The following is a 17,741-nucleotide window of genomic DNA, read 5'->3' on the forward strand; positions in this document are numbered from 1 at the left end:
CTCATGAAAATAACCAAATTTCAAGGGCAAGTGCCCCCGACCAACATGGCCGCCACAAAGGCGCGACGGTTTGCTGGGTTGCTATAGTGCACTGGCGTATATCCCTGATTTACGCTACTTAACTCATTTCCTCCCAATAACGTGTAAATACGTTTTTAAAAAAATGTTTTAAGTATCCCAAAGACGTATTTATACGTTGTTTTTTGTTTTCTTATGCTAGAGCATACTCAAGGCTTTGATGCAGCCTCTCAACTGCAAAGAACGGTTGCAGAAATGGTAGTTATTACACAAACGGCCAGCAGGTGGCAGCAGAGCAAAGGAGATCAACCAGGGCCATGTACAAAAAAAGCTCAATTACTTAGAATTTTAAAGAGATTTGTGAAAACTGATGAAACTTAGCTCTCTTCTAATGTTAATTTCTGCAAAACGGAAACGTATAGAAACATACCTATACAACTATTTTCACTATTATTTTATCTTACAATATGAAATATAATGTACCGGTCTCTTTTGAGTTCTCTGACAACCCAAATTAGGCAGCAAACTTAATGAATTGTGCCCTCTACAGGCATGACGACTAAATAACCCAAGCATGCTTGGGCATAATCAATCAAAAAAACCCAAATCATTCTCTTCCACAGATTGTGGTGCGGTCCGGTCCGACTCATCCGGCCATCCCACCATGTTCCGGAACAGCTTGAAGATGCTGCTCACAGGGGGCAAGGCCAACCGCAAGAGTCGCGGCAGCGGTGAGTCAAATGACTTTCGAGTTTATTTCGCTTGGACCGTTTTCATAAATCCCGAGTTGAATTTACGTCCCTCTCATGTTGCCATGGGGACGGGGCGGACTAGTGGGTCTCAGCCGCCTGACAGGACAATTAGAGCTTGTGGCATGGCTTGATTGGAAAATGAGAAAAGGGGTTGAAGGTGGACTTGTCTTGACGAGCACTTGCACGGCTAATTAGCGTGGTGGGGCGACACACAAGAAGCTCATACTTGCGTCGGAAGCCCAAATTAGTTTAGATTGTTGAAGGAAAAAATTTAAATATACTTTTTTGAATTATAAAAAAACAAATCTTATCAATAAATAGTAGTGATGTTACAATAAGGGCAATATCGTGATATTAAAACAGCCACAATATCGTCGTCGTCATGTTCACAATATTTAAAAGAAACACATTTGTTAAAAAAACGTCAGGTTGATTTCCATTTGTGCAGTTCTAGCACCCTCTAGTGGCTAGTTTATTAGTACAATCACATTTTCATGAGGGATATTTTGGCCTTCTATGTTTAAAATCGATGCTAATTGTCAGATAAAGGGGAACCTAATTTTCTTGTGAAGCGATCAATGTGTGCTTGCATTACCAAGTAAGTGCCTCAATATTGTTATTAACAATTATAACTGGTTTATATGCATTGCTGTTATGTACAAAAGCACAATATTGTGCTTTTTTTTTTTATCGTATCGTGACCTTTATATCATGATATCGTATTGTGATGTTTGGATATCGTTACATCCCTAATAAATATCAAAGTAGGTTTGTTTAAGGTCGTGTTTTCTGGTAAGGAAGCGCACACGAACCTATAACATAAGAAGTTATGATTGATCTACTCAGTCATGTGACTCACTCTTACAGCAAGGTCAATTAACACAAATAAAACGTCACTTTTTTTCCCGACGACATTCCTGTCTAAACACTTGAATGAAAAGTCAGCCGGTTATGTCGACTGTGTAGGAGGAGCTTGACAGAAGATGGCATCGCTGCCCTTCATCGCATCGCGCCAATCGACGGCTCATCTTCCGCTGTGGGAGGACAACGCTAATTGGAGATCAGCAAATATGCCAGAGTTGGCCGGTGATGCACTATATTTATCACGTAACATTTACTTAAGTCACTTTTTGGATCAATTAGACTTGTTGGAGTGGTAATGCAGCATACTTATTTACTTGAGTATTTGTGTTAAGAAGAAATGCAATTATAAATATTACAATTTTAAGCTACTCTACCAACCTGTACGTTTACAGCCATTTTTCATATTTTTCTCGTAAGTGAGAGGGTCCAATTATTTAAAAGGTACAATGCAGAGCCACAACAATCATCCACCGTCACCACCACCACATGATCGGACCCACTGGACCTAATCCAGCGAGTGACAGATTGGCGCCCGCTGATCCACAGACGCTCCGCTTCCTTCCTGTGCCACCCGACCGAGGGAGGTCGAGCGCCATGAATGGAGCGAATGAATGGGCAAAATATCATTGATGTCCAGTAACAAGCATGTGTCTCCAAATGTTGAATTTTGAGAGGTTTATGCAGGTAAAACTTGTTACCTACCTCAACTACTCAAAATGTGGGGAAACAAATGGCAGCGGAATTTATAGTCAAACACAATCTGTTGAAACTTTTCAGAATTATGCGGCCTACTTTTTGATGTGTCATCCCAAATCATCTCTTGTTTGGACTTAGACAGGAAATAGAAATGCATCCAGATTCTTGTCCCATCAAGTCACCGTGACACGTGAATCTGGAGCAAAAGGGAAGTGCGCTCGCTTAATTTTTACCAGGAGCATGTGGGCAGAGTGGAGCGTGGGTACAAAAGAAGAAGAAGATGCAGTGCCTGTCTCCTCCTCTTCCTCCTCCGCGCTCTGATTGCAGCGTCATCGCCGCGCTGGTGTTGGCGTTTCCTGTTGTCCCGCTTTGGGCCTTTGGCTTTAAAATTGAGCACTTTTATTCTGTTCAAATAGAAATACAGCTAAAGTGATGATGCTAAATGGAGACAGTTTCATGTTTAAATTGGCTCTGTCACATAAAGGTGTCTACTTTCTCGGGAGCTAGCTAGCTTGGTAGCACTTAGCGCGGTAACTTTTGCGACATTTAGTGAGTTTTCTGACATTAAGAAATGGCTATCACGTTAAATTCTTGCTAAGACACAGAAAAATAAGCGGAATTATTTTCCACATTGTTTTCTGTATGAGGAGAACCCGGCTGCGAGCACAAAAAAAAAAAAAAAAGACAGAAAAATACGTTTATTGGCATTAAATTGTAGTTGTGTGACACATGACATCAACATTATTGTCATTATTATAATGTTTAGTATCACTGTAAGCTAACGCTAATCTGTGCTAACACTACAGCTCTGTTGACCTTTTAGCTGTCACGTGACAACGCTTTTGCTGTCGCAGTGGTTCTTTCATTCTGGATCTTGGTCCATGCCATTGGCTGAAACACTTTACCTTTATAATGTTGTTTATTGTAATACAGATGAATTTATTGTTTGTGTTTGTTTAAAAAAAAAAAAAAAAAACATGCAAAGAGGACACTGAAAAAATATCGCAATTAGATTATTTTTCCAAATTATTGAGCCCTACTGTTGATGAACGAGTGAAGGAATTCTGCTGCTGGCGGAAGAAGCAGCGGATGATGGTGAGGAGGAGGAGGAGGAGGAGGAAGAGAGGGTGCGAGCTCGTTTCCGTCTGCGCGTGTTTGTGCGTGTGAGCTGAAGCGCGACTCGCTGAGTGGATGCGTCCTGACACCTGGCGCTCCCTCACTCGCCGCTCGCATTCTCTCCTCTCCGGGTTTGTCTGGTCCATCCTCCGCCTCCTCCTCTTCCTCCTCCCTTTATCTTTTGTCCTCTCTCTCTCTCTCTTTCGCCCCATCCGTTATTCCGCCTCAGTTCTCCGCCGGCGTCCGCTCCTTTTGTGTCGGGATCTCGCCTCGCTATGGTGCAGGATTTTTACGGCTCGGGGCGACGAGGCGCTCGGCTGACAAAGGTGAGCCGCAGGGATCGGGGGTTTGTCGGGATGAATGGATGAATGGACGAAAGGGCGGATTGAGCAAGCGCTCATCTGTTGCTCATTTCTCAGGATTTATTGGCAGCACATCTCGGCTCAACTCGCGAGTGGCATCTTAATCTGGAAGCGTATTTGGTTTGATTTTATTTTCTTAAGGAAGATCTGCTTCCTGTCTGTCTCTGTTAATCACCTTGACCGTAGTGCCACACCTTCATGCTGGTGGTCTACATTACTATCCACAATAGGAAACATTGCTATTAGCCTCTTAATGCAACAATACATATATCTTCAGAATTAGGGATTTATTTTATTATTTTATTTATTTTTGTTATCTCTATGTAAAACATTTAGGTATATGCTCATTATATAAAAAGAAAAATAACTATTTCATACTAAAACACCACAAAATTGTTTTTTTAGACCAAAAAAAGTACTATATACATGCTTTTCATATACTGAATTAAATTTTAATTTAGCTTATTTAAAATAAGAAATGAAAAATGTAAGTACGGTATAAAAAAAAAAACCACAAGATTTTTTTGGGTATCTCTGTAAAAATCAATTAAAAAAGTTAAAATATTTTTTTTACAAAAAGCTATATTGTTTACTATAGTGTTTTCATCATAGCCATACTTTTTCATGATCACTCGTTTACATTTTTATGGCAATATAGAAATAAGAATAAGAAAAAAAGAAACGTAGGCTCCATATTTGTGGTTTGGAACCTATATTTCTCTTATTCGCTGAAAAACTTGAGTGTTTTTGTGCTGAAGAACGTACTTTGGTGCCATCTTGTGCCATTTTGGCACTAAGGAACTTTGTGTTGAGAAGTTTAATTTCAATTAATTGAGTGCTTAAGCACCATCTTGTGGTGTCTGTAAACTACTATAATCCTTTTGTGGTGGGGCGGGCTCAATTACTGGCTGGTTTTCACGATAAAAGGAACACGACGTTTTCATTGGACATCGACGCTGCATTAGCATAATAGCATAACCACTTTTTCTTCCAATTTTGTTCCCCGAAGTTCATAAATGACCACTCACAATTGAAGCATACTAGTTGTCGCGCTGCCTCGTGGCGGCGTTGTTGAATTCCAGTTTTCAAAACTGAAAGATGAGCGCAAACAACAAACACAACAATAAAGATGGCGTTTAGCAGACTGTTTTCGTCACCTTTCCCCCACCCGCCCACTGTGGCATTTGCGGAGAACAAAAGGAGCAGGCGATCAGGCTAATGAGTCTCGGCCACATCCGCCCTCCTCTCGCTAGTCCGCCTTTTGCCCTCATAAACTCCAACTTGGCTTTCTCGTTACGTTTCCATCTCCATTCATCGTCCTCCTCCGCACCTTCTTTTTCTCTCCCGCTCTAATCCCATCCGACTCCCTCTCCTTCTCCTTATTTGTCAAATCCCCACTCGCTCCTCGACGCCCCCGTCGTCACTTAAGCCCGCCGTCGTCATCGCGCGCTGCTTTCCTTTCGCGTTTGTCTTGAGAGCTCGATTTCAGAGAGCGTGGCAGGAGATGATGCCATGTAACATTTCTGATTCTGGGCAGAAAACCATTTAAATGTCAGAAGGAGAAATTAGGGAATAATCTGCTTTTATTGATTAAACCTCATCAAAAGACATGTGCCATTTATGAGTTAGTGGGGCGTGGTTATATAGTGGAAATCGTAGCGTAACCATACTGATTCTGAAGAATCCCAATCAAAAAGAGAGATAAATGCTTTAGCTTCTTATAAATGACACAAATATGGATTGTCTATACGGACTCTCCAGTATGAGAGAAACAAAACACAAACACAGGAAGCCGAAATTCGAACCCCCGAATCTCAAAACTGTGAAGCAGAAAAGCTAACAACGAGCCCACAATGCTGCCCCATTTTAAGTCCATAATGTCACAGCAACCCTGAAAGAAAAGTGACCAAAAGCATCCGTCTTTGTGTTTTTTTTTGTTTTTTTTCCTCGCGCCCGCATTTCCTTCCGTGTGTCTATTTTTGCTGCGTGTGATGTAACAACACAGTGATGTGCTGGAAGCCTCGCCAGCTTCTATTCATTTTTTTATTTTTATTATTTTCTTTTCAAAACCAAGACCACCCACTTGCGACACAGCTTCCCTCAGCCTCCCGTGGCAGTGTGGGAGTCTTTTTTTTTTTTTTTTTTTTTTTTTTCCCTTCATAACATCAAATCTAACATATCCAGCACACTTTATACAGTATGTACTGTCCATTAGTACCTCCATCCATTGAAGACATCGAGGCATGGAGCTTTTGAGATTCTATGCATATCATTTATCAATCAACACATCCATTCCTCTATTTCTTGGAATTATGCGCAAACATCAGACAAAAACAATACAAAAAAGTTTTTAAATGCAACAGTATCAGAAACAATACTAAAATATTAAACAAGAATTTTAGACAAAATTCATTTTTTTATAAAACAAAGTAAAATATTAGATTGTAAAAATACATACTGTATGTTAGATGGGAAAAAAATAGTAAATAAAATAAGAAAAATATTAGACCCCCTAAAAAATATCAAACATTTTATTAGATATTTTTTTACATTCATGAAATAACTAAATAAAATACAAAAAATATCGGGTTTTTGACTTTCCAGATACTAGACAAAAATGAAATAGCTGCCAAAAAAATACCAAAAAAAAATTAAACAAAAGCACAAATATGAAAATACCATCCTAAAAATCCACATTTTATTCAAAGTCCAAAATATTACAGAAAAATAAAAGTACTATAGAAATAAATAATATATTGTACAAAATGTAGTACATACAAAACGTTAGTCTTATACAATAAAATACTAAAATATGCATATATTAGTTAAAAAAAAAGTCAAATAAGCTATTAGACCAAAAAAAGTTACATAAAAATCCACTGTTAATTACACACAAATAGATGAAAAAATACAGGTATGCTAAAACATAAAAAAAAAAACATATAAAACTTATTTTGGACAAAAATATTAGACAAAAAGTACCAAAATCTTACAGATAAAAACAATCCTGTTACAGGAAAAAACATTGAATTTAGATGAAAAATACACAATTTAGGGGGAAAACATTAAAATTATAAATAGAGATCACATCTTTTTGCATGCAAGTCATTTTGCGGATACAAATTCCAATCTTTTTCACACGATACTGATCAAATGAAACTCACATGATTGGCCCCAATTTCCGATTACATGAACAAATCTGGCCAACTCTAAAATATAAATAAAAATTAAAATATCATACTTTTTTTTTTTTTTTTTTTTTTTTTAAATTGGTCAAAGTGTTTAAACCCTTTCACACATTGTTCCGACTTCTCCCATAATGATGTCTCTGTCCCCGTGTAAGTCCCAACACATGGCCATGCCGTCACCGCTGCAAAGAAAAGCCAGCCGACTCGAGTGTGCTGTTGTGTCGGTGGCGTCGGAGGCGGACAGAGGGCAAATTGTGTCACTCTGACTTGACTTGTGTTCTTCTGGAGAGGCCGCCACATGTTTTGTCTTGTGCGCGGCGGCGGCATGAAGACACGTCTCTGTCCTCGTAGTCAGAGGTTCACCTCCTCCCCCTCGTCCTTTATCTCCCCTCCCTGAAAGAGGCCACTTGTCTGCGTGCCACAACATCCCATTGTGATTACGAAACAACAGAGAAATCTGCGGCGAAGAATGAACGCTTTCTCTCTCCGATGCGTACGCGACAAAGACGTCATTCTCAAGCCTGACAGGAATTGGATGAGAGAAGAAAAGCGCTAACGATGTAAAGTCTCGCCGCATTGTGGGATATACGTAACCGTCAAAGACCTGGCTTCATTTACCGCTAAATGTTTGTTAGCCTTCAATCACATCCAGTAAACACTTTCGGTTGTAAACAACTTACCTCAAAATATTTCAACAATGAGATGGTGGTCATAATGTGTCCTTTGCTGTATATATATTGTTTAACAATAATATCTATCTTTATTTAGAGGCTAAAGAGCAAAGTGTGGAGAAATGCTGTGTCGTTAACTCATTTGCTCCCAATAACGTATAAATACGTTTTTTTTTACTTTGAAAAAAATGTGCTCACTTAACTATACATCAACTTCAGCAGTCGTAAAGACAGAGAACTTTAACTCATTTGCTCCCAATAACATGTAAATACGTTTTTTTAATGTTCCAAGTGTCCCAAAGACGTATTTATACGTTTTTTTGTTTTTTATGCTAGAGCACACAGAAGGCTTTGATGCAGCCTCTCAACTGCAAAGAACAGTTGCAGAAATGGTAGTTATTACATAAATGGCCAGCAGGTGGCAGCAGAGCAAAGGAGATCAACCAGGGCCATCTAGAAAAAAAAGCTCAATTACTTACTATTTTAAATAGATTTGTTTAGTTTTAGTTTAGTTTATTCATTTTTTCCTTTCGGACACATTACAGTTTACATCAATCACATCACATCATGATGTGATTTGTGAAAATTCATGAAACTTAGCTCTCTTCTAATGCTAATTGCTGCAAAACGGAAACAGATAGAAACATACTTTTTTTTCCTGATGAAAAAAGAGACTTTAATCTTTCTTTTGATAGGTTCCATGCTTTTAAAGCAATAGAACACAATATTCTGTGGGCCTTGCAAAATCAGTCAAAATCCAGTAAAACAGCCGGGAGCGAACGGGATTGCGAAATGTGAAAATGGCGGCGAGTGAATGAGTTAATAAATGGGGATATTATCATCTACAGTCTCTGAAATATTCTAATATTGGTACAGTCGTTAGCTAATGTAATCATGGGTCATCAAATGATCATATGTGGCACCTCAAAATGTTGTATCCTGATAAGAACACCAGGGGTCACAGTTTTTCTGTTTGTGGTAGGCCTAACTAACCCTAACTATAATCCCCTTATTTTTAATTTCCTAACCTGTTAACCCCACCTTAATCCCCTAAACCTAATGAATTTACCCTAAAGTTTAGGGCTTAAACTTTACTCTAGCTAACCCACTAACTCCCTAATCCTATAACCCCTATTCCATAACCTTGACCCTAGTCCCTACATCATAACTAGACTTTTCATGTTGCTATATTTACAGATTGCCTCTAGTAAAAAACAAACAAACAAACAAACAAACAAAAAGTGTAAGATGGCTCCCATCATCCATGAAATTAAACCTCTTGACTCAGTAGTTGGGGTGTTTTCTTTGTTTTTGTTTTGTCGGCCACCACATTGGTGTCAATCTCATGCTGGCCCAGTTCCCACGCGATCTCCGCGCCCCCTCGGGCTGTTTGAATCTGTTCATCGACCAACTTGATCTTTCCAACAGGGAGGACAAATGCTGTGCTGGTGACCAGACCTTTGCTACTGTCCTTGTTTTAAGGCCATTTCCACAACAGGCTCGTGTGTTCTATGAAGCCAGTGGGTCTTTTTCTTCCTGGTCTACCAACTTCCTGTTGCAGGTCATCTTCGGTTGGTCTTGATTGTGACGTCTGGTTGTGTTTATATCACAGAAACACAAATGTGTTTATAGCTGCACCCCCTGACAGCCGCTCCATGTTGTCCCGGGATGCATGCTGCTTGCTCATCCTCTCCAGTGATGAGAAGGGATGTAACGATAACGGCAATATCGTGAAATCACAATATTCCGTAGTCAGGTTCATTTCCATTTGTGCAGTTCTAGCACCCTCTTGTGGCTAGTTCTCTAGTGCAGTTGAAATTTCGTAAGGCATGTTTTGGCCCTCCTATGTTTAAAATCCACGCTAATCGTCAGATGAAGGGGAAAGTATTAACGTAATATGCTTGTGAACCGAGTCAATATGTGGAGGAACTCAATGTGTGCGTCCATTAGCAAGTACGTGCCTCAGTGTTAACTCATTCACTCCCTGCCATTTTCACATTTTCATTTCCCCCTTCGCTGTTCTACTGGATTTTGACTGATTTTGCAAGACCCACAGAATACTGTGTTCTATTGATATAAAAACATGGAACCTACCAAAAGAATGATTAGAGTCATGAGGAAAGAAATGTATATTTGTATCTGTTTACGTTTTGCAGCAATTAGCATTAATAGCTAAGCTTCATCATTAATCACAAACCTGTTGAAAACACTGGGAAAAAGAGCTTGTTGCAACATGGCCCTGGCTGATCTCTTATACTGTACTGCCACCTAGTGGCCGTTTTTTTGTAATAACTACCATTGCTTTAAGCCACCTCTTCATGTCAGAAGCTGTATCAAAGCCTTCTGTATGCTCTAGCATTAAAAAAAAAAAAAAAAAACAAGGATAAACACGTTTTTGGGAGTGCAGTCATGGGTGTCGAGTAGTGGGCTGCTTCCGTGTACTGCTCCAGATCTCGAACACATCGCACTTTGAAACACTCCATTATTTTTGCCTCACTAAAACCAGCAGATGGAACTTGTAGCATTATTTTTTGGAATCATTTCTTTGGTGTGTCAACATACGGCATTTTTGTTTCCATTAACTTGTGCAGCACGAGAACTATGAACTCTCCTCGGCATCCAGCGACCACAAAAGCAATTTTTGTCGATCCGCGTCTGCTTTGCTCGCTACGATTTAATTTGGGATGATTGTGCTTCATCACAACAAACAACCCCAGGATGAGACCAGCCAGACTCCCGCCCTTCTCTTTTCCAGCTCCATCCACTGCGGTTAATTCCGGCTGCGCGCTCCCTCGGGGCGTCATTGATCCTCATATTGCGAACGGTATGTTGATCCCGGCCGGGAGTCGCCCACTGTTTCTCCGGCGATATCAGACTTCAGATGATGGCGGGCAGGAGGAGGAGGAGAAAGTGGAGCTTGGCGGCACGCTCTCCCTTCGCCACCGCCAGGGGCCGCCCGGGCCCCGGCAGGAAGGGCGTGGAGGGCCTGTGCGTCAGCAGCCTGCTGGGGGTCCTGAGGTCCCACCTGTGGATGGTCGGGGACGAGCGCGCCACTCGACTGCTGCGAGGCCGCAGCGTCGTTCCCACGTCGCGCTGGCACCGCCGCGCTCACTCGCTGTCCTATTCTGTGTGCTCGTCCTTCGCAGATGGCGGGAGCGAGGACCTGGGAGACCCCCGCTCGCCCGGTCTAGACCCTCACTTGAGCCACTTCGGTCACGGTAAGCACACCTTTGAAAACACTGAATTCATGGATATTACATCATCCATCCATCCATCCATCCATTTTCTTGACCGCTTGCCTCTCACAAGGGTCACGGGAGGTGCTGGAGCCTATCCCAGCTGGCTACGGGCAGTAGGCGGGGAACACCGTGAACTGGTTGCCAGCCAATCGCAGGATATTACATTATATTATATTTTTTATTAATATTTACTTTATGCAGAAAAAAATACACATTTTTTTCTTCGCGTGACAAAAGTATATTGTAATTTGTCTTTCAAGAGGGAGTACACAGTAGATGATATCTGCAGCAAGAATAGTCAGTTGCATTCTATGTAGTAAAAAACATACACAGATCATTAACTCATTCACTCGCCGCCATTTTCACATTTCGCAATCCCGTTCACTCCCGGCTGTTTTACTGGATTTTGACTGATTTCGCAAGGCCCACAGAATATTGGGTTCTATTGTTATAAAAGCATGGAACCTATCAAAAGAAAGATTAAAGTCTCTTCTTTCATCAGGGAAAAAAAGTATGTTTCTATCTGTTTCCGTTTTGCAGCAATTAGCATTAGAAGAGAGCTAAGTTTCATCAGTTTTCACAAATCTATTTAAAATTGTCGGTAATTTAGCTTTTTTTCTACATGGCCCTGGTTGATCTCCTTTGCTCTGCTGCCACCTGCTGGCCGTTTGTGTAATAACTACCATTTCTGCAACCGTTCTTTGCAGTTGAGAGGCTGCATCAAAGCCATCTGTATGCTCTAGCATTAAAAACAAAACAAAAAAAAACGTATAAATACGTCTTTGGGACACTTAGAACATTAAAAAAACGTATTTGCACGTTATTGGGAGCAAATGAGTTAAAGTTCTCTGTCTTTACGACTGCTGAAGTTGACGTATAGTTAAGTGAGCACATTTTTTTTCAAAGTTACATGAGATTTATGAGCAGTAATAGTATTAGTTAGCGGCGTTGTATGGAGCAAAAAAAAAAAAAAGTGAAGTTACATGTGATTTACCTCTGAAGTTGGAATCCTGTAGATAGGGGAAAGAAAAACGTGTCGATAAAGTTGATTTATTAGCTAAAATCTGCCTACTGAAGATGAAGTTTCATGAGAGAATATTGACTTTTTTTGTTGAATTCTCCTTTGAAGTGAGCGTGCTGTAGATGTTTATCAGCATTCAGCAAGAACAGTAGTCAACATTGTGTTGATGAAGTTGACTATCGCTCAAATCTTTTCGCCTGTTTAAGATGCTGCATTTAGATGAATGTTTTTTCTTATAATTTGTCTTTGAAGTGGTCGTAGTATATCTTTATGTGTGGCAGAAAAGGTCAAATATGAATCTGTTGACGTTAATGACATTGCATAAGAGAATGTTGATCTTCTTGTAATTTGCCTTTGAAGTAGGTAGACTGGAGAGTTTATCAGCAATCGGGAGGAAATGTTTCCCGTAATTACCGCGCCCACCCACCCGACCCTCCTCCCATGTTTTTTCCTTGTACATGTTTGGAACATGTCGACCGGTGTGGGCGTTTGTTTGTTGGAGCCGCGACGTGGCCCAAACGTGTCATTATCGCATCACATCGGAGACGAAAATACTTTTTTTTTTTTTTTTTTTTTCATAATCATCACATTAGCAGTTGTGTGCTAAAGTCTAAGGCCTCTTGTATTCATCATGTGTCATGAAAACAACAAATGACACATTTTGGTGGCATTCCGGTTGAAAGTGCAATTTTCACAACATGAGCCTCTCCCGTCCGGCAGGTGGCAGCTTAGACGGCGACTGCGCCTTCCAGGCGGACTACTTGCCGCCGCCCCCGCCGCTCTCCATGGCCGAGGGCGTCCAGCACATTCGCATCATGGAGGGCGTGTCGCGCTCGCTGCCCTCGTCGCCGCTGCTCGGCCACCAGGCGCTCGGCGTGCGGCTGCAGGCCGTCAAGAAGCTCACAGGTGAGATGGCGGGGGCATGACTCGGCACTTTTTTTTTTTTTTTTAACTAAGGTTTGGGAGATGCTCAGATTTGATTTGGGTTTTTTTGTGGTGTAATTTCATAGTCGGCCACTAGGGTGCACCAGATCATGGCGGCTGTGACTCGGCACACGATGATGGATGCTGATTCCCCCTTTTTAGCTAAAAATGGGCTAAAATGGGGTTTATTTTCTGAATACTTATTTTCCTATCATAATGAGGAATTCTGATGGCGAGCTGTTTATGGTTGCCCGGCAGATGAATCTTAATTTTGGAGCTCTTTGATCAGCTGGAGGAGCGCGGACGTGTTTTTGTTGTCGTGTTGTCCAATTAAAACGGTGCGTCGTCGCCTTCTCTCATGGTAGATAACGGCGGAGTTTCAGCGCTTTTGTATTTTTAGCTTTGCAGAGTTTGTCGCCTTTGATGTGTCATCTCGTCTGTGCACTCGACTTGTTTTTTTTTTTTGTGCTGGTAACAAACAGTGCTTTTTTTTTTTTTTTTTAAAGTTGTTTAGCAAAATTTCAGCTCATATGCAAATGATGGTATGCATGACGGGATCTCTTGGACAAAAGTATTGGGTCACCTTCTATCTTTTGGAATTGAAGATGATAAATGTGGACTTGAGCTTCATTTGTCCTCATCAACACAGCGAACGCATTTCATTCCGTCTCTCCGGGCTTTGTCACCCTTTAATTAATCCAACACAGCGCCACGTCCCGCACAGCGTGACGGCGCCAAATGCTTGCGTGCGTGCGTGCGTATGTGTGCTCTGACGTCAAAGGCCGCGCGGTTCGGCCCCTCCGTTATTCCCATTCGTGTTTGCGGATGCTTAAGAACGTCTTTCAGAAAAACGATTAGTAGCCTTCAAGGTAGAACGTTTGAACTGGCGGCAAGAAAAGTGGAAATGTCTTGCAAGTTGATTCAAGGCTGAGGTGCGGCTCGAGTGACGACGAGATGCTTTGATGCCGTGGATGAAAAGGCATGTGTTTCAAATATTTTGGTCAAAATGTTGCCACAGTATCGAACTTGAGCAGCTCATCCTCAGTTAACACAGATTTGTTTTGAGGCAATTATTTTGCCAATTATTTTACCAGAATTTTTATTTTTTATTTTTTTTGCATTTGGGCAACATTTCAGCTTTGAATCAACCTCTATTTGTTTTAAATTGCAATGATCAAAGTTATAGAAATAAAGAAAATCTACATTTCAAGCCACTATATATTAGCATAACCTATGTTATTTGTTTTTTATTGGGGGGGGGGGATTCCCCCCCCCCCAATAGCAATTATAATAACATCAATTATTCATGGGTATTCTATTCACTATTGGCAGTCTCATATCATCACCCTCTTAAAAAATAGTTGCCCAAGTCATTTTTCCCCCATTTTTTTGTCTAAGTCATCTCATGATGCAAATGGTTAATTTTTTTTATGTTTTCTGAAAAATCTGAAAAATTGACTTAGGCAATTAATTGACATGGACAATCCAGACACGAAAGCCCTTCCTGATTCTCGTGTTGTGCTTTCTGTGGCTTCCTACTTTGTGACATCGTATGTTCTCGCCGGCTTCGCACAGATCCCCCACATTGGCTATTTTTAGCCTGCAACAATGGCTCATTATACGAGTGGGGCTGGAACCGTTCCGACACCTGATTGTAGTGATGGATCGACTTGATTCACTGATCGACTCCAGTAGAAATATTTGGGGGTAATTATTTTTACTTTCTTAGAGTTTTTCCAAAAGAATTCTTAAAGGTAATAGCCATTGTCACCAGCTTCATCAAGCTGACATCCCCTATAATAGAGACTGATTTTTTTTTTTTTTTCCCCACGGGTGATACCAATACTGATTATTAGTAGTCAAGGAGGCCAATAACTGATATTTTTTGAGCCATTATTCATTAAAGGGAATAAAATATTGGGGTCATAAATTGGAAAAAAAAAATACCAATTCCAACGCCTTAACTTGTTGACATATCTTAAAGTACTGGTATACTTATGTTTATTGAACAACTGTTCAGAATTGCAAAAAATCTATATTTATTTTATCAATACAAATATTTGTTTTAATATTCTAACAAATACTTCACAGAGCTCATCAATATGTCTTAAGAACTTCAATGAAAATTTAAATAAGCAAATACCATAGCGCCCTATAGTTTTCTACTGTAAATAATTTTTGTCCAAAATTTCAAAATAAATCAAATGTTTAAACTTTTAATTTCTAAAAAAACAAAACAAAAACGAAAGGTCCGTTCTTTGACGTTAACACAGTTTTAAATTGATCTTTTATCATCCGTCCGATTTATATTAAAAAACAAACAAACAAAGAAAAAACAAAACCCGATAACAACATTTGTCAAAACGCAGAATATACTGATAATTGGTCCGGCCATAATCGGTCTATCCGTTCCCTATAATAAACAGGAAGTTCACTGTTTTGGTTAAAAGTATCTTTCGTCACCATCTTCATGGATCAAAGTGAAATTCAGTGTGTTTGTCAATTATGCTAAGATGTACGAAAAACTCCCAAGACTCTAAAATGAACAGGAAGTTGGTTATAAAAACAGCTCAAATAAACAGGTCTTCGGCCATCGTGGTGATTTCTTTATTCTTTGGTCCAATCCCAAGGCTTGTTGACGTTAACTGACTCCTCCAAGCCCAAATCAGAAGCAGCGATAGCAGACAGATAAACAGGCCGTGATAAATTGCGAAGGATTTGAGCCCACGCTGTACAAAGTGGGCGTCGCCTTTGATGCCTCGCCGCGCGACGGCAAATCCAAGCGTCGTGGGTCCGAAAGGTCAGAACTTATCATCCAACATTCCAAGATTATATTCCCCGCCGGCGGATCTTTTATGAGAAAAGCGATTCTGTGGATTATTTCAAATTTGTCACGCACACACGCAAGCCCGCTGACGACTAAAGCGCCAGCCGACTCTCGCTATGGCTTAACGCTGCATCTCGTTGACAACGACAACACGCGCTCGCTGTCGTGTCACCCCGCGTACTGTACGTTGACGAGACTGACCGACATCCTGTAACTCATTTGACATTTATGAGTTGTCATTCAGTGGAAAAACTCTTTGGGGAAATCACGTGACTGACGGAGATGATTAAAATAGAAAAAAAAAAAAGTGCTGCTTTTGGCAGTAAATGGCCGAAAAGATGGCTGCACTTTCAAGGGTAAAACAAGGACACGCAGGAGCCGGCGGGGAGCCGCTGGCTGCGGCTTTTCATTAATAACTCAAGAAAATCATCCCTTTTGTGATCCCGCGTGTCCGTCAGCTGCAAAACCGCGCGTCTTTTAATAACAACGCTCTCCTCCCGCCCTCGTCGATGCTTTTTCTTTTTTTTTTGATTATGCCATTTTCTTTCCCGCTCTCCATTCCCACCCTTTTTCCTCCCCCTCCTTTTCTGCTCGCTGGTTGCCATGACAACAGCAGCACTGCGCCATTCATCCATCGAAAGGACCCGGGCTCGCGTTCCTGCTCCGTCCAGAACGACGCTAAAAGATGCGGCGGGCGGACGCTCGCTCCCTTCAGCCTGCCGCATCGCTTCTTGTTTTTCCGGGAGGGTGAAGGTTACCTGGTAGGCTGGTGTGTCACCTCTGTGGTACCCTCCCACCAGCGGCACCATCACCGCCCCCCTCCACCCAGACGCAACCGCCTTCTCGCTCTTCCTCTCACTCCTCCCGTCGCCGCCGTATCGCTTACTCGAGTGCAGCATCGGCGCCCAAAACCCGAGGAGATACCGCTCACGCCCCACCCTTCCCCAAGATAAGAGGACCCCACCCCCCCGCCACCCCCCCTGCTTGACTTTTCTCACCCGCTCCGGAAGGACCTCCAGCTCGCCAAAGCCTCCGGGAATGCGGGACCGCTCCTTTTGAGAATGGTGAGCGACCGCCGCGCCCTCGTCGGGGTCGCCGCCGCGGCTCATGTGACGCTGGGCTGATGGGAAGTGATTTGATGCGCTTGTCGATGGGGCGCTAATGACGCTAACGTAGGCTGTGGAGGAGCCGCGAATCAAGCGGTGTGATCAAGTGTTTTTTTTTTTGTGTGTTTTTTTTTGTGTGTGCGTGTGTTCATGCGTTAGCGTGGGTGAGCATTCAATTGTCTTTTGAGTGTGTGTATGTGTGTCTAAGTACAAGCTGTGGGCGGCTAATGATGCACTTTTCCGAGCATAGCATCAGACTATGTACCATATGCTTGCATAAATAGCTTAAAGTTGTCAGGTGGGAAGGAGGGTAGAAGAGTTTTTTTTTGGGGGGGGGGTTGCCCACTTCCTACCGGCTGTGTTACTGCAGGCTGCTCGCCTCGCTACCATCTCCCCAGGGGGGCTCCCGACGAGCTGCTGTTGAGCGAACGGAACAAAATGTCTCAATAACAGCACCCGGACGTCATCGGCTGCCTCCGCCGGCTGGCATCGACTCCCGACTTGCGGACGACGGCCGGTTCAGGAAGGCGTTTGCGTACCAAGTTATTGTCGAATAGATGCGTTTCCGTTAGCGTCCATAGTTCACGGATGTGAAAAACAACAACAACAAAAAACAGTTTCACAGCGGCCAGAAAGCCAAAGTCAAAACAGATCTCTTAACCAATCAGAAACGTGGAGAAAGCCATCTCGGGAAAAGGCACACAACGGTAGCTGAGCTGCACACTACTTGAAAGTTGTCGTTTTCAACTTTAAACTAAGAAAAGTTGATCTTTTAGTGTCTGGTCGCTGTAATAACCGTTCTCTCAGCTTGGCCAAAAATATCTACGCCCACTATCCATCTACATATTACATGTAAAAGTCAAGAGGAAGACACATCTGCCAAGAGGGCTCTTAGCTTAACAGAAATGTCAAGAAAGCAATCTCCGGAAGAAGGAACAATAATCACGAATAATCATA

The 17,741-nt window shown here is 41.8% G+C and overlaps 1 protein-coding gene across 4 annotated transcripts in view; it reads left to right on the plus strand.

Moving 5' to 3' along the window:
• The window catches only part of tanc2b (tetratricopeptide repeat, ankyrin repeat and coiled-coil containing 2b), a 90,013-nt gene that overhangs the window by 22,379 nt on the left and 49,893 nt on the right, over positions 1–17,741 (plus strand). For all 4 annotated transcript variants that reach the window (XM_077501580.1, XM_077501582.1, XM_077501581.1 and 1 more), the window contains exons 2-4: positions 642–749; positions 10,814–10,885; positions 12,648–12,833. In XM_077501580.1, the coding sequence (XP_077357706.1) occupies positions 683–749; positions 10,814–10,885; positions 12,648–12,833 (325 nt within the window). In that variant the 5' untranslated portion in view covers positions 642–682. The remainder of the gene's footprint in view (positions 1–641; positions 750–10,813; positions 10,886–12,647; positions 12,834–17,741) is intronic.

Source organism: Festucalex cinctus, chromosome 17 (genome assembly GCF_051991245.1).
Source record: "Festucalex cinctus isolate MCC-2025b chromosome 17, RoL_Fcin_1.0, whole genome shotgun sequence".
Lineage (NCBI taxonomy): Eukaryota > Metazoa > Chordata > Actinopteri > Syngnathiformes > Syngnathidae > Festucalex > Festucalex cinctus.